Source organism: Borostomias antarcticus (genome assembly GCF_949987555.1).
Source record: "Borostomias antarcticus genome assembly, chromosome: 2".
NCBI classification, from domain to species: domain Eukaryota; kingdom Metazoa; phylum Chordata; class Actinopteri; order Stomiiformes; family Stomiidae; genus Borostomias; species Borostomias antarcticus.
Genome location: NC_140235.1, coordinates 19,542,033 through 19,563,119, shown reverse-complemented (window position 1 = coordinate 19,563,119; position 21,087 = coordinate 19,542,033). Strand labels below are relative to the sequence as shown.

The following is a 21,087-nucleotide window of genomic DNA, read 5'->3' as shown; positions in this document are numbered from 1 at the left end:
TTTCAGCTTGTTCCCGGTGTATATCTCCCACTCTGACTTTCTAGTTTCCCCCCCCCCCACTAGCGACCAGCTCTGTGACCTGGTCTTATCTGTGCTGAAGTAGGTTACAAAGAGTAGGCTGAACCCGTCATGTCATTATGCCAAGGCTGTCTGAGGCTGGCTGGACTGTGGCTCCATTGATGGAGGGTTGGCTCGGCGCTGACAGAGCGCCGTCACCCCTTCACAGCCAAGGTGAGCCTCTCGAAGCACCTACTTCCACGAGAGAGCCCACTCAGTCAGGACCGAAGCCGTCACACCGGGTCCCCTCCTGGTCCGGACCTGTTGTGTCATCATGACCCGCCGTCTCGGAGCTCTCGGCTTCATCGGAGGGGAGAAGCAGATTTTGTCATTTCATATTAATGTCACATGATGACAGGCTGGTGAAAAGCTGATGGCATTGAGAAGCCCTTTTCCATTCTGAAGACGGTTCGTTCTCTGCCACCCTTCCTTCCTTCCTTCGCTTTCCATCTCCAGCTGTTCTCTCTCTGTGTCTCTCTCACTATCTGTCTCTCTCTTTCACTGTCTCTCTCTCCCTCTCACTCTCTCTGTCTCTCTCACTGTCTCTAACTCCCTCTGTCTCTCTCTTACTCTCTCTCACTATCTGTCTCTCTCTTTCACTGTCTCTCTCTCCCTCACTCTCTCTGTCTCTCTCACTGTCTCTAACTCCCTCTGTCTCTCTCTTACTCTCTCTCTGTCTCTCTCTTACTCTCTCTGTCTCTCTCTTTCACTCTCTCTCTCCCTCTCTCTCTCTCTCACACTGTCTCTCTCTCACTCTCTCCCTCTCTCACCCTCTCTCTCACACACACTTGCACACACAGCCCATAGGCTAAACCAGGTTTGTTTGTGCGTGTGTGTGTGTGACTGCTCTTCGTCATTCTCCTGTCATTATCCTCACAGCCAGGGCTAATCCTCCCTCCACATAATCCCCCCTGACTGTAGTTGGTCTGGGCGACTGGCTGGCTGGCTGCCATCAACTGGCTCCGGCCCCGGCCTACGTGGAGGGGCTTGGCACGCAGTCGTCTCTGAGACTGGCAAACACGCACACACACACACGCACGCAACTGCCAGAGAACATATATCATTTCCATCCGTTGTACCGTGCAGCAATGCTCTGTCTGTATAATAGACGTGGGTTTGGAGTGAGGACTTTGTGTTGAAGTGGACGAAAATCTCTCTTTGACATAGAATATATGTCAAATATATTCTATGTTAAGACAAATATATGATCTCGCTTCACGAAGTGGCCGACATGCTGTTGAGAACAGAATGATAGTTTGACAGTTTGGTGTTACAGAGGTGTTGGGTCATAATATCATATTACCCCGTCCTGCTTTCTGTTTATAATGTTCTGGAGGAACAGGTGTTTGTGATTGTACTTTACACACCCAGGCCGGTGCTGCAGTAGGCCTATATCTGCTTTCTCCAGCTCCCCTCCTTGCTCTCCCTGCACTTTGAACCCATGTTGAAAAAGACTCCTCAGTAGTGAGCTGAGCCATTCTTGTTGCTAATAATGGTGAGCTAGGTGAGTGGATAAGGTGGACAAGGTGAGCTAGTGAAGGATTAACTGCATCTCTGAGGAAAGTCCTCGACCCCCTGCCCTGTATTCTCTGCAGATGTTTTCAGGAAGCGTGCGGGCCTGGCCTGCTTTTCTTTAGATTGTGGCAAGTTCATTGCTGACCCAGAGCTATAGCCGGCTTTATCCCGAGAGTGAGCTTCAAACCAGCCGCAGTCCCACCAGACCAGCCTCCGTACTCTCCATGAGACCAGCATGCCAGCTCGGTTTAAAGGGGAGGGCCGGGTTGGACTCTTAAAGGAGAGGTTTGTTCCATAGTGCTCATCTGGCTGACAGAACATTGTGGCCACAGATCTAAACAGCCAAGACGAGATTTATAGAGACTTATATTCCTGTTCAGTTATGGGCAAATCTTTATCAGTAATGGCCGACCACTCTTAAATGAATATCCGAGGGGTAGCTCAAGCCATAACATTCAATTTAGCCAGTGTAGAGTTATATTGGAGCAAAGTGCTCTGACTCTTACCCAGGTTTCTGCGGTTCGCCCTGTTTCGCTTGTGTCCCTGGCAGTTCAGCCGATGAACTCGACGAACCGCTGGTACCGTTCCCCTCTCTCCCCACCCTGATGAGCGAGAACCACCCCCCCCCCCCCAGTTCTCCAATCAGGGCTGTTATTTGAGGATCAGCCAGAGATGCATCGCCCCGCATGGAGCCTCCTTTAGGAGCATGTCTGATTGCCTCCAGATTGACTGGGCGCTCTCTCTCTCTCTTTCTCTCTTTCTCTCTTTCTCTCTCTCTCTCTCTCTCTCCGTTGAGGAATGCCTGAACGTTAAGGCCGGCCAGTTCTGCCGGAGGGAGGGAAGAATGACAACGATGCACACCAGTCTGTAGGTCTTTTTCCGACTGCGTGATTTCCCACAATAGGAGTCTCAGGAAAGGAGTTGGGGATGATGGATTACATGTCAATTACATTCTGGGTGACGCATTAGTATACATTTGACCTGTAGGCAGCAAAGTATTTGTTTTTAAAAACAAGTCTTTTAATCCAGCCTAAAGCATGTTGACCTCTCTGAATTTGACCTCACGCCACGGCCTTCGATGTTAGCCTTTCACTCAATATGTTGTTTATCCATACACACATGACATAATCTCTGTGATTCATACGGATATAAAAGCCAAAGCAATCCTAAACCCCCTTATTAAGTACTCTAACTTTGCTATAACATAACATATGTTGGATACTTTTCTGTATGCTTTGTTTTCTCCTAGACTTGCATATACAATCTGATCTTAAATCAGATTTAGACTTGCATGTCCGAGATATCACTGTGTCTCATGGTCTACAAAATAACAACAGGCAATACAGTATCTTACACACCACAATTACAGGTCCTATACTCGGGTTTTTTTGCACAATGAAGAGACAGTTGAAACTAACAGCGCTCTGTTTATTTTATTTGGTTTGTCTCGTGTCCAGACGCGACCATGGGCTGCATCAAGAGTAAAGAAGACAAAGGCCCGACCATGAAGTACCGCCCAGACAACGCTGCGGGCTCGGAACCTGGTGCCGCCGCACCCCATGTAGGCCACTACGGTCCGGACCCCACCCAGCTCCAGCAGAACCAGTCCCTCCCCGCCTCTGGCCCGGCGGCGGGCTTCAACAGCCACGTCATCACGCCTTTCGGAGGCTCGTCCTCCATCATAACGCCATTCGGTGGGGCGTCGTCGTCGTCCTTCTCCGGTCCGATCACCAACTTCCCTGGGACTGTCTCAGGTCAGCACCATGTACTAGAAACGTGTCCTGTCCTGTCTGCATGCTTCTGACATTGTTAGTGCTGCTATTACTGGTAGGTAGCCTGGCTCCAGCTCCTCAATCTGAATTTTCGAAATGCGATTCAGGGTCTGGAAAGGCTCTCATCCAGAGTGATTACTCAGTTGGAATTCCAACCAGGCCAATCAGAGTCCTTTGAATGCAATGACGGTATTAAATTGTGCAATGTGAATGGTTAGGGGATGAACTCACTGAGGACTCCTTCGGCAACGCCCATCTCGGAAAATGGCTGCAATAGGATCCTGTTAAATAATGAAGTGAAACGAAATGGCAATTCAGTCTGTCAGGCTAACTAGTAGGAGTAGTACTGGAATGATTAGGACTAGTAGTATTAGTAGTAGTTGTCGCAGCATTGGCAGTTGCCCTCTTTGCTAGTTGCTATTTACCTCCAGCACTACAGAACAATCACTGGTCAACTCGATATCTGAAGAGGTTCCAGAGGTTCGTTCCTTCTCAGTCGTATGTCCACCATCCCCAGTTTGCGACAAATTGATTTTAAGGTGACTGAAAGGCTGATAAGAACTGTCATCTCTCTCCAGCTCTCCTGTTTAGGTGGGATTAGGATTGTAATCCCCCTCCCTACTAGATTATCTGTGGTATCATATAAAAGGATTAGTGTTGGCAGCTTTGGGCTCAGTGTGAGTATATGAATATGACCCCTTGGAGGTGTGTATGTCATGTTTATCCAATGAATCTGCAGCTGCCTATTAAGCAGGATATTTAAGCGGCGTTAACATCAGAGCAGCATGATGAGGTGGCCTGCACTGTGGTTGTCTGTATATGCCGTTTACATCTGGCTGACCACAGCAGTAGCCTGTAAGCGCTTAACAAACAAGCTAGCCCAACGATTAGCCTATGAAAATAGTCCACTTATGCAGTAGATCCACTTTATAGTGCACTGGGGGCAGTATTCCACTGGCAAAGATATGGCGTACAGGTGCATCTCAGAAAATTAGAATATTGTGAAGAAGTCCATTAATTTCCGTAATTTAATTCAAACAGTGAAACTTTCATGTATTCTAGATCCATTACACAAAGTGAAATATTTCAAGCCTTTTTTGTTTTAATCTTTATGATTGTACAGTATATTCAGTATGTTCATTTCTACATACTGGGGACTCCTTTTGCACAAATTACTGCATCAACGTGAAGCGTGGCATGGAGGCAATCAGCCTTGAAATATTTCACTATATTTGTAATGAATCTATAAAATATGAAAATTTCACTTGTGGTGTGACTAGTGTTGAGACTGGTGTGACTGGTGTTATTACTGGTGTTGTTGCCTCTGCCCAAGGCGACGGAGACGGGGCAGCCCTATTGACAGCCCTATGGTGTTGTGACTGCTGTTGTGACTGCTGTTATGACTGGTGGTGTTAAGACTGGTGTTAGGATTGCTGTTGTGACTGCTGTTGTGACTGGTGTTATAACTGGTGTTGTGACTGTTGTTATGACTGGTGTTATAACTGGTGTTGTGACTGTTGTTATGACTGGTGTTATAACTGGTGTTGTGACTGTTATGACTGGTGTTGTGACTTATGACTGGTGTTATAACTGGTGTTATAACTGGTGTTGTGACTGTTATGACTGGTGTTATAACTGGTGTTGTGACTGTTGTTATGACTGGTGTTATAACTGGTGTTGTGACTGTTATGACTGGTGTTATAACTGGTGTTGTGACTGTTATGACTGGTGTTATAACTGGTGTTGTGACTGTTGTTATGACTGGTGTTATAACTGGTGTTGTGACTGCTGTTATGACTGGTGTTATAACTGGTGTTGTGACTGTTATGACTGGTGTTATAACTGGTGTTATAACTGGTGTTGTGACTGTTGTTATGACTGGTGTTATAACTGGTGTTGTGATTGTTTTGACTGGTGTTATAACTGGTGCTGTGACTGTTATGACTGGTTCTATAATTGGTGTTGTGACTGGTGTTATGACTCATGCTGTGACTGGTGTTATGGCTGGTGCTGTGCCTGTTGTTATGACTGTTGTTATAACTGATGTGACAACTGGTGTGACAATCTATCTTTAACATTTTCCATTCTGACAGATGTTCACTAGTCATCAGTGGCGGCTGGTGACTCAAAAAACTGAGGAGGACAGGAGGAAGAGAGGCGAACCGCCCAAGGGCGCTGGGGGTTAATAATAAGTCAGTTATTATTTGAAATATCAGCTTTAAGTGGATTTACAGTCAATTTTAGCATATGAAAAACCGAATAAGACTTTCTTTAACTACATGCAGCATTTATTTATCATATTCATTATAAAATATTACAAAACAATAAAACATTGTAAGCAATAGTTGTTGTAATGGATTGTACTCTTCTCTAAAGAGAGAAAATAATTGATATTGGTGAGGTGCTGGAGAGGTTAGGTGATATATGAAAAATGTTTTTGATTAGGGGACACTGAGGTGTGCTGGCTCTCAAACAGTTTGTTGCCAAATAGATTTGACAACTGGACAATGGAATACGTTGCACAGCAAATGCAGTATCCAACAGTTCGCTCATGGCTAGCTAGCAATGGCACAGCTATGGGATGAGCTCATTAGGTGGGCTAGCTTGTAGAAGCTAGCCCAACTTGTGATATTCCCACTATTTCTTTCTTTCTTTCTTTCTTTCTTTATTATTATTCTCCCCACTTTTTTGAACCTTAACTAGTTCTTCATACTTTGTCCTAGAAACTTCATTCAAACTTTAAAATGTTCATAATGTTTAGCTCTTGAACGGATCCATTCCGATTTTTGATATTTGTTATAGTTTTTAAGAAATTTAACTTTTAAAACAATTTTTTGTCCCATTGAAACTGCTTGAAACTGCTTTTGGAATGTTCAGAAACTTTATGTTTTTAGAGTGGTGGCAGCAGTTGCTTTGAAAATATTCACACATTTTGTAAACTGCTGGCACTCCTACAGTTTTGAAAGCTCACACACATATTATACATCAAAATGTTCACACAACTGTGCTAATTCGTACAATGTAAGTATCTAAGCAGTGTGACTTATAGTTTTCGCTGTATGACGATTTGTTCGGCAACTGCGCTCCTCATTGAAACGTATGGCAACGCACTCTAGCTTTTGAGCTGCTAATTTTGCATTTTTACTCTTTTTCTAACTTGTCGCTATACCTACAGTTTTAACAGCTCATACACATATTATATATCGAAACGTTCCCATAACTGTGCTGATTCGTACAATGTAAGTATCTAACCGTGTGACTTATAATTTTCGCTGTATGACGATTTGTTCGGCAACTGCGCTCTCCATTGAAACATATGGGCCCACACTACCTTTTGAGCTGCTAATTTTGCATTTTTACCCTTTTTCTAACTCGTCGCTATACCTACAGTTTTTAAGCTACACGGACATATCATAGCCTAAAATGTTCAGCATTTTCTCAGGATTCCTACGGTGTCAATATCTAGGCTGTGACCTTTCTACTTTTTGAGAGAGAGCTGTCTGAAGACAACATGCCTTTCCATTGAAGTGAATGAGACGATGCTCACAGTGTCAGTTGGCATTTGAATTTGGGGACACGTACAGGCTCTCTGTACAGGCACCCTTTTATGACTACTGTGGTAGCGTTCATATTCATTCATTCCTACTTTCCTTCCTTCCTTCCATCCATCTTTCCTTCCTTCCTTCTTTCCTTTCTTTCCTTCCTTTCTTTCCTTCCATCTTTCCTTCCTTCCTTCTTTCCTTCCTTCCTTTCCTTCCTTCCATCCTTCCTTCCATCCTTCCTTTCCTTCCTTCCATCCTTCCTTCTTTCCTTCCTTCCTTCCTTTCTTTCTTTCCTTCCTTCCTTCCTTCCTTCCTTCCTTCCTTCCTTCCTTCCTTCTTTCCTTCCATCCTTCCTTTCTTCCTTTCCTTTCCTTCCTTCCTTCCTTTCATCCATCCTTATTTCCTTCCTTCCATCCATCCATCCATCCATCCTTCCTTTCTTCCTTCCATCTTTCCTTCCATCCTTCTTTCATTCCTTCTTTCTTTCCTTCCTTCCTTCCTTCCATCCTTCCTTCTTTTTCTTTCATCCATCCATCCTTCTTTCTTTCTTCCATCCATCCTTCTTTCTTCCATCCATCCTTCTTTCTTTCTTCCATCCATCCTTCTTTCTTTCTTTCTTCCATCCTACTTTCTTTCATCCATCCATCCTTCTTTCTTTTTTTTTTCTTTCATCCATCCATCCTTCTTTCTTTTTTTATTTCTTTCTTTCATCCATTCATCCATCTTTCTTTCATCCATCAATCTATCCATCTTTCTTTCATCCATCCATCCTTCTCTCTCTTTCATCCATCCTTCTTTCTTTCTTTCATCCATCCCTCCATCCATCCTTTCTTTCTTTCATCCATCCATCTTTCTTTAATCCATCCATCTTTCTTTCTTTATTTCATCCATCCTCCTTTCTTTCTTTCTTTCTTTCTTTCTCTTTCTTCCATCCATCCATCCATCTTTCTTTCATCCATCCATCCATCCATCAATCTATCCATCTTTATTTCTCTTTCATCCATCCATCCATCCTTCTTTCTTTCATCCATCCATCCATCCATCTTTCTTTCATCAATCAATCCATCCATCAATCCATCCTTCTTCTTCTTCTCTTTCTTTCATCCATCCATCCATCCTGCTTTCTTTCTTTCTTCCATCCATCCTTTCTTTCTTCCTTTCATCCATCCATCCATCCTTCTTTCATCCATCTTTCTTTCTTCCATCCATCCCTCTTTCTTCCATCCATCCTTCTTTCTTTCTTCCATCCATCCTTTCTTTCTTTCTTCCATCCATCCTTCTTTCTTTCTTTCTTTCTTCCATCCTACTTTCTTTCATCCATCCATCCTTCTTTCTTTTTTTTTTTCTTTCATCCATCCATCCTTCTTTTTTTTTTTTTTCTTTCATCCATTCATCCATCTTTCTTTCATCCATTCATCCATCTTTCTTTCATCCATCCATCTTTCTTTCATCCATCCATCCATCCTTCTTTCTCTCTTTCATCCATCCTTCTTTCTTTCATCCATCCCTCCATCCATCCTTTCTTTCTTTCATCCATCCATCTTTCTTTAATCCATCCATCTTTCTTTCTTTATTTCATCCATCCTCCTTTCTTTCTTTTTCTTCCATCCATCCATCTTTCTTTCATCCATCCATCCATCAATCTATCCATCTTTCTTTCTCTTTCATCCATCCATCCATCCTTCTTTCTTTCATCCATCCATCCATCTTTCTTTCATCAATCAATCCATCCATCAATCCATCCTTCTTCTTCTTCCCTTTCTTTCATCCATCCATCCATACTTTCTTTCTTTCTTCCATCCATCCTCTCTTTCTTCCTTTCATCCATCCATCCATCCTTCTTTCATCCATCCATCTTTCTTTCTTTCATCCATCCATCTTTCTTTCTTCGATCCATCCTTCTTTCTTTTTTTCTTCCATCCATCCATCTTTCTTTCTTTCTTTCCTTTCTTATATTCAAAGAAATATTCAGAATGACACTCTTTTTCAGGCTGCCAACTCATATCTTTTCTCCTCTTTCAGCTATTGAACTCAATACAACTATGAGTTATGATGAGTGGTCTAATCTATTTTTGAGTGTAGTACTAGCAGTACTTATAACAAACACCTACTGCTTTTCACTGCTACTGCTTCTAACCTCAACTTCCATACAACACCTCCACAGTTACTGCTCGGCCCCGGCATGGGGATGGCCTGGCAATCACTGACCTGCCCCCCACAACCTCTGACCTGAGGGGGCGGAGTCTCGCCACCACGCCACTATCCACGCCACCGTCCCCACATCTCAGACCCTGAGTTGGCTAAAGACGCAGTTTTCACGGTTGGGTGCATGTGGGTGGTCCGGGGAGCAGTACACTGTCCTAGACCGGCTCTGACCCGAGGGGGCGGAGTCTCACCACCATGCTACTATCCACGCCACGGGCCCCACAACTCAGCCCCTGATTGGGCTAGAGACACATGGTCTTCACCGGTGCGGGCGGGTAGGTGGCCCGGAGAGGGGTACACTGTCCTTGACCAGCTCTGACCTGAGGGGGCGGAGTCTCACCACCATGCCACTGTCCACGCCACAGACCCCACAACTCAGCCCCTGAGTGGGCTAGAGACGCACGGTCTTCGCCGGTGGGTGCATGGAGATTGCCTGGTCCGTAGTAGTTCTAGCAGTAGCTGTTACATACAGCTGCAGCAGCTAGCCCACCTCACATTTTCTCCAGGAAATGTACTTTCTAGTTTGGGTTGCTGTCAAAGCTGCCACTCTTATGTTGCTATAGCCTACAATTATCAAAACAATATGAACATTCAGTTGAAAGTTTTCCATCCACCCATCCATCACTGGATGAGGAATAAGCACCGCAAAGCGATCAATTCTCACGCAAGCAGGAGCCAGGCTGTGGATTTCTCCGATCCGGTGTTGCGACCCAGTCTCTAGAAATGTTTTGGACGAGTTGCCGACAGTTTGCGCCTCCAGCCAATCTGCACGCCTGCCTATGCCGTAGCCTCCCTTCCATAGATATCTATGGGTCCTCCAGCTGCATGTTGTATATGTCACTGTTGGAGCTTTAGAATTTCAATAATGGGTTTTTATCCATAGGGAAAACCTGCTTTATGAACAAAACTGAGATAATATTAATTATGAATAAATAAATAAATAAATATAATTATATTTTAATCCCTCTCTTCTCTCCAAAAACTGAGGAGGACTGTCCTCCCCTGCCTCAATGGACGAGCCTCCACTGCTAGTCATGCAATGCAGAATGCACACACACACACACACACACACACACACACACACACACACACACACACACACACACACACACCCTGACAAGGGCGTAGGTTTGCGTATGGACGGTCGGGACATGTCCCTACCAACATTTTGGGAGGCCCAAATTGTCCCTAACAACTTTTAAGCAACCTTGACCGTACCAATTATTTTTCATTATAGATATTAGACCATTAGCCTACCCCTTTCCTCCACTGTGAATGTGCCATCCCAGTATTATTTTTATATTTTTTAAACTCACGTTCGATTGGCTCATTTGTCTGAGATAGATCATTGCATTTTTCAAATTTTCGCTTGATCTGAAGAACAGCCTTACAGACAGACGCTGACAGCAAGCCATACAGTTGTGATTCTGACAGCCATTTAGGTAGGCTACATCCACCACAATGTCGCCTCCCCCTCTGAAGAGGATGAGGGATATCAGGAGCTTTTTCTCCGCAACTGTAAGTAACGTTAGCGTTAGCTAGGTTAGCTAGCTGCTGGTAAACTAAGTAGCTAACCTTAGGCAGTAGCCACATGAAAACCAGCTAGGTTGGTGCTAGCTAATGTTATCTAAACTAACATCACTTGTCTTTCCATTGTGGCAAATTATCAACCGGTGATATAAGCTGGCTAGCTAGCGAACTGTTATGATGGCTTCTATCATCCTGTAACATTAGGATAGCAGCAGCCATTACATTATTATACATTAGCTGCCCACCAGAGATTTAATTGAATAGGACATCATGGCGTCCTCACAACTAATGACCGTAAGTGTCCGCAATGAATACTAGCCGATGGGCTATTAGCTATAGCTTTGTAAAACCAGGATTGTGGAATTTCGCAATTGGTATTGCCTACTGTCTGGTATTTTGTTACTCCCCCAATGGACAGATATATCAATTTATGAATTGAATGTCAGTCTAAAAATCCAATGAAAATCTCAATTTTAATCAAATCATTTTTATGCATGAAACAGCAGCAGTCGTGAGAGAGAGAGAGTGGACGGACGCACAAGCAACCAAGAGAGAGAGAGAGTGTGGAGGGACGCAGCAGCAGCAGCAAAAGTCGAGAGAGTGGAGGGACGCAGCAGGCAGGATGTGATACAGTAGACTAACAACATTGTATTAGTATTATTCAATTTCATAAATATATGAATATATAAGAGCTTTAACCTCTCGTCCCCAGCAAAAATTGTGTATGCAGGCTACACTGTTATATGGTCCCTACCAATGTTGAAACCAAACCTACGCCCTTGCACCCTGACCACTACTATCACCACAAAAACCAGACTGGCTGTTTTCACACGCACGCACACACACGCACACTTACCCTCACACACGCACACCTACCTTCACAGCAGTGTAATTTTGCACCCGTAGACTGCTCCCTTTGTTTGCCCTGCTGAAAGCTGGTTGTACCTGTCTTGGCACAAATGTCACCAGTGATTTGCAGACAAGTGTCAACCCATTACATGACACAAGCAGATCTGAGCATTCTCAGCCTCTCACTCATAACCCTTCTCTTCTCTCTCCAACCCTGCTCCGTGTTCTAGGCGGGGTAACCTTCTTCGTGGCCTTGTACGACTATGAAGCCAGGACGTCAGACGACCTTTCGTTCAAGAAGGGGGACCGCTTCCAGATCATCAACAACACGTAGGAGTCCATGTTTATGCTTATAAACCCAACAACACATAGTGGAGTTTTTTCTCACCCAAAGAGGCTTATGATGGTGTGGACTCATCTCTAAATAACACCAGAGATGGTTGTTGCCTGAGGGTCAGAACGCCCTGGTCCCCATGTAAACTTGTGTGTGTGTGTGTGTGTGTGTGTGTGTGTGTGTGTGTGTGCGTGCGTGCGTGCGTGCGTGCGTGCGTGCGTGCGTGCGTGCGTGCGTGCGTGCGTGCGTGCGTGCGTGCGTGCGTGCGTGCGTGCGTGCGTGCGTGCGTGCGTGCGTGCGCGCGCGCGCGCACACACACCTTGGCGTATAGCCGGATTGTCACCCCCTGTTTAGACCCCTCTATAGACATTTACAATGACAGAGCATTAAAATATTGAGTGCAGAGAATATCTGACTGTATAAATGAAATGGCAAAGCAGTTCTGTGGGTAAAACTAGCCTCAGATAGAAAGGCCATGATGAGCCAGATAGCTGTGAAACAGGACCAACAGGGAGTCACTTTAAATGCTGTCTTACTTCATCTTCTTTGCTTAATCTCTCTCTCCCACCCTGTCTCTCTCTCCCTCTCCTGCTCTCTTCCTTTCTCTCTCTCTTTCTCTCTCCCTCTTCCTTCTCCTTCCCTCTTCCTTCTCCTTCCCTCTCTCTCTTGCTCCCTCTCTCTATCTCTCCCTCTCTCTCCCTCTCCCCCCCCCTCTTCCTTCTCCTTCCATCTCTCTCTTGCTCCCTCTCTCTCTCTCCCTCCCTCTCTCTCCCTCTCTCTCTCTCTCTCTCGCTCTCCCCCCCATACCACCACACCACAGAGAGGGTGACTGGTGGGAGGCGCGCTCCATCAACACGGGGCAGAAGGGCTACATCCCCAGTAACTACGTGGCCCCTGCTGACTCCATCCAGGCTGAAGAGTGAGTGAAGCCCTTGTCTCCTCTCTTACCGTTGACCTTCCTCCACCGCTGGGCTGTTAGCCTAACTACGGCAGCGTGACCGCCCGTCACATGGGCCTCACTGGCTCCACATCCACTAACAAGGCTGGGGGCGGGTGGGGGGGGTCAACCCTCTCAGGTTGGATGCTGAATGGGCAGAGAGGGTTTTGATTGTGTAACAGGGAAACCGAATGCAGTAACTAACGGATGACTGTGGCTGCTGCCTTGTGTCCTCGTGTTAAGTAGCCGTAATTGCTTTCGGAGCTCTCCGGAAGCCGTCCGACGCCCGCCCGTCCCGCCCGAGTGTGCCTCTCGTGCAGTATATTAACGCGTGTCTGTGTTCTGTATATAAACGTGTCTGTGTTCAGGTGGCACCTCTCGTGCAGTGTATTAACGTGCGTCTGTGTTCAGTATATTTATATGTGTATAAATGCATGCGTCTGTGTTCAGGCGTTACCTCTCGTGCAGTATATTAAAGTGCGTCCGTGTTCAGTAGCATATTAACGTGCGTCTGTGTTTAGGTGGTACCTCTTGTGCAGTGTGTTCAGTAGTATATTTACATGCGTCTGTGTGTTCAGTAGTGTTATATTAACGTGCGTCTGTATTCAGATGGTACCTCTCGAGCAGTGTGCTCAGTAGTATATTAGCATATATCGAGCAGTATACTCAGTAGTATATTAGCATATATCAGTAGTATCCGTGTGTTCAGTAGCAGTATATTAACGTGCGTCTGTGTTCAGGTGGTACCTGTTGTGCAGTGTGTTCAGTAGGAGTATATTAACGTGTGTCTGTGTTCAGGTGGTACCTGTTGTGCAGTGTGTTCAGTAGGAGTATATTAACGTGTGTCTGTGTTCAGGTGGTACCTGTTGTGCAGTGTGTTCAGTAGTAGTATATTAACGTGTGTCTGTGTTCAGGTGGTATCTGTTGTGCAGTGTGTTCAGTAGTAGTATATAAACGTGCGTCTGTGTTCAGGTGGTACCTGTTGTGCAGTGTGTTCAGTAGTATATAAACGTGCGTCTGTGTTCAGGTGGTACCTGTTGTGCAGTGTGTTCAGTAGGAGTATATTAACGTGCGTCTGTGTTCAGGTGGTACCTGTTGTGCAGTGTGTTCAGTAGTAGTATATAAACGTGCGTCTGTGTTCAGGTGGTACCTGTTGTGCAGTGTGTTCAGTAGGAGTATATTAACGTGCGTCTGTGTTCAGGTGGTACTTTGGTAAGATGGGCCGTAAGGACGCCGAGAGGCTGCTGCTGAACCCCGGGAACCACCGGGGAACCTTCCTGGTACGGGAGAGCGAAACCACGAAAGGTGACCATGCCCATATCCCCTTCCACTCTGAACAGATCGCCCTCCCAGACGGCCACGCCCACATCCCCTCCCACTCTGAACAGACCGCCCTCCCAGACGGCCACGCCCACATCCCCTCCCACTCTGAACAGACCGCCCTCACGCTTACAGCACACCACCTTCCGCCGGCCTTACCACAGCGACAGCGCCGTGGTATAACGTAGGTTGTGGGTGCGATTGCGCAGTGTAGCCCCCCCCCCCCCCCCAAGGTACCTCTGAGCTTCACAATGGATGTTGACACTCTTGTTCTGGCCGGAGTAAGAATCAGCCTGTGTTTGCCCTCAGGTGCGTACTCTCTGTCCATACGAGACTGGGACGAAGCCAAAGGAGACAACGTGAAACACTACAAGATCCGCAAACTCGACAACGGTGGCTACTACATCACCACACGGGCGCAGTTTGACACCCTGCAGAAGCTGGTCAAACACTACATGGGTAGGCCTCTCTCCCTCAAAATCGCACGGCATGTCATTGAATCCTTCTCTCTCTAAAAAAAAAAAAAATCCTTCTCTCTGGCCCCTTCATCTTTGTTATTGTCCATAGCTGCCAGGGCCTCTGAGGTCTGTAGTTATTTGCAACTGACCCGTGGAGCCCCCTCTCCTCGCCTGATGGCCGCGCTCGCCAGATGCCTGGCCGTCGGGTCCAACGAAATTTCACAGGGACGTCCCCGTCCCTAAGTGGGATTCCTCCCTCTATCTGATCCCGCTTCGCTCACACTCCCAATCCGGAGGTCCAGCTGTACAAAACACACCCCGTGTTCATATTTGTGCCGAGGGGAGGGGCAGGGTTGTTATCGCAGTGTTGACATTCATCCGTGTGAGTGGGTTTAAATGCTTAATAAAATGGCCCGTTTTAAAGACCTAGTCATATTCATCCTGGGCTCTGGAGTGGTGAGAGAGTTAAAGGGGTCGGGCGCACGTCGTGGTCGAGTGGTCTCCTCGGAAGTGTCGGCGGGTATAGCGTGACGGGTGTCGTCAGTAGCGCTTCCTCCCCCGCTGGGTTCGACCTCGGGTCCTTGGGACTCACCGACGCCCCAGCGGCGAAAAGCTGGCGATGCGATGGCGCCGGGGGAGCGGTACTTATACCGGGGAATGAGTTCAACCAGCTCAGACCCCGTTACACTCACCCCCCGTTACACTCACCCTCCCTGAGCTTCGCTCTGATCCGCACGCGACTGCGACCCCAGCTGGTCGAGCGAGCGCACTGCGAGCACGCCGGAGTAAGCGGAGACAGTTGGCACAATGAGGCCGTAGCTTCACATCTGATTAGCAGTGTAATGATAGCTTGAGCCGGAGCCCCTCGCCAGAAGGCTTGTGGGCGGGACGCATTTACCCAGTTCAGCTGCGTGAGTTGTTTGGTGGACTTGATTTATGAAAATACACAACATTAATATGAGACCACCAGCCAGAGGGATGAAATCGTCCTATTTTTCGAATGACGCGCTCGTGTTGTCATAGTGTGACCGTGTAAGACCTTGACGGTGGAATCCTCGCAGTAACGTAAGAGCGTAGCATTACTGCGTCTCTCTGATGTGACCACTGTGATACTATGCTGCACTGACACCTCAGCTAACCACCACCCCCCCTCAGAGCATGCCGACGGGCTGTGCCACCGGCTGACCAGGGTGTGTCCCACGGTCAAGCCCCAGACCCAGGGCCTGGCCAAGGACGCCTGGGAGATCCCCCGAGAGTCGCTCCGTCTGGAGCTCAAACTGGGCCAGGGCTGCTTCGGAGAGGTCTGGATGGGTAAGGCGCCGCACGCACACACATACACACACCACACACACAGGCATGCATGCGCATATAAACCTGCCACTGTGCACTCAGTGATGGACATGCTTAGAATAGGTTGTTTGAATTAGACAAAATGCATAATTTATCCATCGGATACACAGCAATGCTCATTTGTAAAGCGCACACGCACACACACACACGTATAGAATATTTGGACTTCCTGCAGATGCTTCCTCCATTAGTTGCGTATTGTTTACCTCCAGAGTAAGTAGCATCAGACAGTTCTGCTCCAGTGAATGTGTTCCTGCCTTGTTTATCTTTGAGCTCAAATAGATGCAGTTTTTCTATCATCGCGTGTCACCCCAATACCAGTCTGTGTGTGTATGTGTGTGAGTGTGTGTGTGTGTGTGTGTGAGAGTTGACGTACAGTACGGCGTTGACTCTATATTTCCAATCAAATCATCAGCACCAAACGAATGCGGATGTGCCCACGTCGCACCAGATTATTTGTTTACTCCTGTTTGTTTGTTTGTTTGTTTGTTTGTTTACTCCGCTGCCGTCCTTCGCGTTGTAATAACCCCGAGCCTCTGCTCCCTGCAGGCACATGGAACGGCACCACCAAGGTAGCCATCAAGACCCTGAAGCCAGGCACCATGTCCCCCGAGGCCTTCTTGCAGGAGGCCCAGATCATGAAGAAGCTCCGGCACGACAAGCTGGTGCCCCTGTACGCCGTGGTGTCCGAGGAGCCCATCTACATCGTCACCGAGTACATGGCCAAAGGTGCACGCAGGCGTGCACACACACCCACACTTGCGCACACACACAGACACACACACATATATTGTGACAGAGAGCATGCCCCGGCAGAGACGTACCTGTGCGCAGGCAAGGTCGGTTGCACACACACACACACACACACACACCAACCAAACACACACACTTACATTAGAGTCCCTACCTCCTCCAGATGTGGTGAGTTGGAGACAGTTGTCAGGATTAGGCTGTAGCGTCACATCTGATTAACAGTGTAATGACAGCTTTAGCTGGAGCCCCTCGCCAGAAGGCTTGTAGGGGGAGGTGGGCGGGGCATCACTGGGCTCAGCTGCTGCCTGGGGGAGGGGCTAGATGGAGTTGGGTGGAGGACTTGATCTTTGAAATTGCACAACATTATGAGACCACAACAGCCTACTGGGACCATAGACGCTGACGTCAGTTGAACGTCTCAGAATTCCTCAGGTGCGGAGTTGATGTCACTTTTGGACGTCATGCACAGGAGGTGACCTTTCCCAATCCTGAAGTTTGCGAGCCAGTTTTCCTTAAAGGAAAAATGTCCACGTACTAATGAATGTTCTGAAAGTCCTTGAAAATCCCCTGTGGATTCTGAAGGCCTGAAGCAGAGATGTTTAATTGAAAACTGCAGCAGTTTTGCGGCTAGCTTTCATCTTACCAACTGCAGGGCGATTTCCTCTTTTTTGTAAAGTAATTGAACATTAAATGACTTATCCCTGGGAATGGACTGTGATGTGGATGTGTGTACTTGCACACAAGGCTGGGTGTGTGTGCGTGTGTGTGCGTGCGTGTGTGTGCGTGTGTGTGTGTACGTACGTGTGTCAGTCCGGCCGTCTCTGTGTCTAATCTTGATTCAGGGGTCAGCAGAACAATGTCCCTCTGACTGACTCTTAGAGAAAATGACCTGTTAAACTGAACACAGTAGAGAGCTTCAGGCCTTAGCAAAACAAAAGTGAGGATCAATATAATCTAATATAACATAAAATAAACAGAGAATGGTAATGAGTGTCAGGAAATATTGGACATTTCCTATGGCAGCTTTCACAGCCAAACTGGCAAGCATTTAGAGAACCCTTGTAGCATCGTCACTACAGTTCTGCTTTTTTTTTTTGTCAAAACTTGACTGACGATATCGCGTTTGCGTTTCTAGGGAGCTTGCTGGACTTCCTGAAAGAGGGCGACGGTAAATTCCTCAAGCTCCCCCTGCTGGTTGATATGGCTGCACAGGTGAGTCAGACGCCAGGCTGAACATATCCCTCCTTCTGCTTAGCAAGAGGTGATGTCTCGCCTCGCGCCAGCGAAGCATTTTGGCTAACTGTCAAAAAGCATAGAGAACGCCACGGCCCCCCGACTAGATTCACCAGGTCTGCCTGCTGCACTGGACAGAAGGCCGTGACCTCCCGACCCCCCGAGCGGCCGATACGGATTTTTCATCCGCGGATTCCCATCCGTACCCGGAGAGACAGAGTGGCGTTTTAAAACAGGAGTGTTTGTGTTCGCAGATCGCCGACGGCATGGCATTCATCGAGAGGATGAACTACATCCACAGGGACCTGCGTGCCGCCAACATCCTGGTGGGGGACAATATGGTGTGCAAGATCGCTGACTTTGGCCTGGCCAGACTCATAGAGGACAACGAGTACACGGCCAGGCAAGGTGAGTGGATTGGCTGAGTTGGGTGCGGGGGCAGGGGGGGGGGTGTACTGGGGGGGGTGTGGAAGAGTGGGAAAGCGAGGGCTGACGGGTGGGTGGAAGTGACATCACTGCCGCGGATGACACGCCGTCGTGGTAAATTAGAGGTAATAGTGGAAACCAGATGCTCCCGTTTGCTCCGATTAGCCGCGGCATGTAAAAACCCTTCCAGCGCGGACGGCCGCTCAACTGTTTAAATATATGGCTCAGCAGAGAGACGGGAGTCTCGCTCTCTCCACCCCCCCCTCCCCCCCTCCGAGTGGAACGTTGTCCCTCCGTCTTACGTTCCTTTCGGTCGGTGTTGAAAACCTGGAATTTTGTTCTGCTAATCGAATTTGGAATAGAATTCCGAAAATAACGGCACTTCTGGCTCTCTGGCGACCCCTGGTGGAATCGAATATCCCCTTCGCTCTCCCCCTCTCTCTTACCCTTTCTGCCTCTTCCCTCCATCACCCTCACCCTCCTCCCAGGGGCCAAGTTCCCCATCAAGTGGACGGCGCCGGAGGCGGCCCTGTACGGACGGTTCACCATCAAGTCTGACGTCTGGTCCTTTGGCATCCTGCTGACGGAGCTGGTCACCAAAGGCAGAGTGCCCTACCCAGGTAAGAGACAGAGGAGACGCGCGCGGTGGGCATTCACTGTCATTTTGCAGTTTTTCCTCATTGAGACTGCAAAGGTGCTACAGATTATAATAAAACAATTTACAAAAAAACTCTTAATGAGGCTTGTCAGCCAATAGTATTGTGACTCCTGATCGCTCCCTAGACAGAGATACCGTGTTGTACCAACGGCATACTGTAATACTAATGATTTGTTTACATAAAAACGTTACCTATAGCACCTTTAATCAGTTGGGTGGGTAACATATTTTGTGTAGCCAACACTCTACCCTGCACTCCCTTTGAGCTGGCCCTGGTTTAGATCAGAGTACTAAGAGAGAAAGATCCTTTGGTAGCGTAAACGTACGGCGCGCGTATGTAAAGAGAGGTGGTGTGTTTCGGAGGTAACGCCCAGACTGTCAGTCTGTGGCAGACGAGGATGTGTGAGTTAATGCTGGCCATCGGCCAATCGGCCATTTACTCCTTTATACCGACGCACCCAGTCCTGATGTTTGGAGATTTCCTAGGCCCTGGAGTTATTGGCGCAGCTTCACCACTTTTTTTTAATATTTGGCCTAGGAAGAGGACCAGGGTGGGGCTCTCTGCAACGGCAATTTTTGTCTCTGTTGGGTGAAGGCGCTCACACACGCACGGACGCCAAATCAACACACACACACACACACACACACACACACACACACACACACACACTGAGATTAGATGACACCATCTGTTGGGGGCTGATCAGGAGATTGAACACCACTCAGTTTGTAGCCATCTGTGCCAGACGGACAGGGCTCTGGGGAGAGTGGCTGACTGCTGCTCCGAGATGCTGACACACACACTAACCCTCAGGCTCACGCCCACCACCCCTGCTTTTATTGATGCTTTTGTGTGTGTGTGTGTGTGTGTGTGTGTGTGTGTGTGTGTGTGTGTGTGTGTGTGTGTGTGTGTGTGTGGGTGTGTGGGTGGGTGGGTGGGGGTGTTCTGGGGTGATATCACTTAGCTGGACTGCACTACACACAGTACACAGCTAGCCTATATTATCTAAAGCCATTTCTTTGTTTGGGATAATCTCTTAATTTTGTTGTTGTAACCCAGGCCTTTGACTGCATTGTTAATGCAATGAACACTAATATAGGGAACATGAATGACAGTTGACTGCATTGTTAATGCGAACTCTATACAGTCACTCACCCTCCTCCTCTCTTCTCCTCCCCCCCTCCCTCAGGCATGGTGAACAGGGAGGTGCTGGAGCAGGTGGAGAGGGGGTACCGTATGCCCTGTCCCCAGGGCTGCCCAGAGTCCCTCCACGAGATGATGAAGCTCTGCTGGAAGAAGGACCCGGACGAGAGGCCCACCTTCGAGTACATCCAGTCCTTCCTGGAGGACTACTTCACCGCCACGGAGCCACAGTACCAGCCTGGGGACAACCTATAGTTCCGGCCCGAGCCGTGGCGCAGCCCCCCCTCCCCCGCATATCCCTCCACCTCGGAGGCGGACTCATTCCTGTGAAGGGGGGAGGGGGAGGGGGGGGGGGGGACATGAATGATGTGCTCAGAGCTCTTGAAGCCAACTTGAAGCTGGGTCAGTTGCACAAAAAAACCACTGTTTTCTTTTATTTTAAAACAAATGTACTTTATTGTCAATTTGGATTTCAAAGACTAATTCCACTGTTTGTTTAGTTCTTTAGTTATTTCAGGTACTACAGGTTTTATGAACACACTCCTTTTTCCTTGTTTTTCTTTTAATTCCTCATATTTTCCTTTCAAAGGTGACCAATCATTCTTTGTTATTGTCTTTGGATGTTGTTGAACCATGTAAAAGCCACATGACTGGGGGGAGCCCTTGGATTGAGAGCTCTTTAAAATGGAGGATGGCCCAGGAAGGAGCCAGCGGATGGGTTTGGCGTACTGTGTTTTTTTTTTTTAATCTTAATGGGTGACTTGAGTGGAGTGGATCTAGACCTCGGGTTGGGTCTGTACGTCTGCTTGTTTTTACATTTTATTTGTTGATTTTATCTTATGTAACTGCAAGAATCGATTCATATCATGGACATGGCTTTATAGCTTCATGTGAAGTCCCCTTGTCTGTCCTTCGGTTAGCTATCAAACCTTTCTTCAACACTTGGATTCTTTTTTTCTACAAGGCCATAATGCTGTTCACTGGAGACAGTTGGCATGTCAAGT

At 47.4% G+C, this 21,087-nt stretch overlaps 1 protein-coding gene across 1 annotated transcript; it reads left to right on the top strand.

Moving 5' to 3' along the window:
* Positions 1–3,037: 3,037 nt before the first annotated feature.
* LOC311325976 (tyrosine-protein kinase yes-like) lies at positions 3,038–20,338 on the top strand (the record flags this gene model as incomplete). Its single annotated transcript, XM_084458794.1, has 11 exons — positions 3,038–3,326; positions 11,701–11,800; positions 12,625–12,723; positions 13,943–14,046; positions 14,371–14,520; positions 15,675–15,830; positions 16,419–16,598; positions 17,758–17,834; positions 18,110–18,263; positions 18,770–18,901; positions 20,130–20,338. 11 exons carry the CDS (start codon positions 3,038–3,040, stop codon positions 20,336–20,338), a joined length of 1,650 nt encoding a protein of 549 aa, XP_084314920.1.
* Between the last annotated feature and the right edge of the window lie 749 nt (positions 20,339–21,087).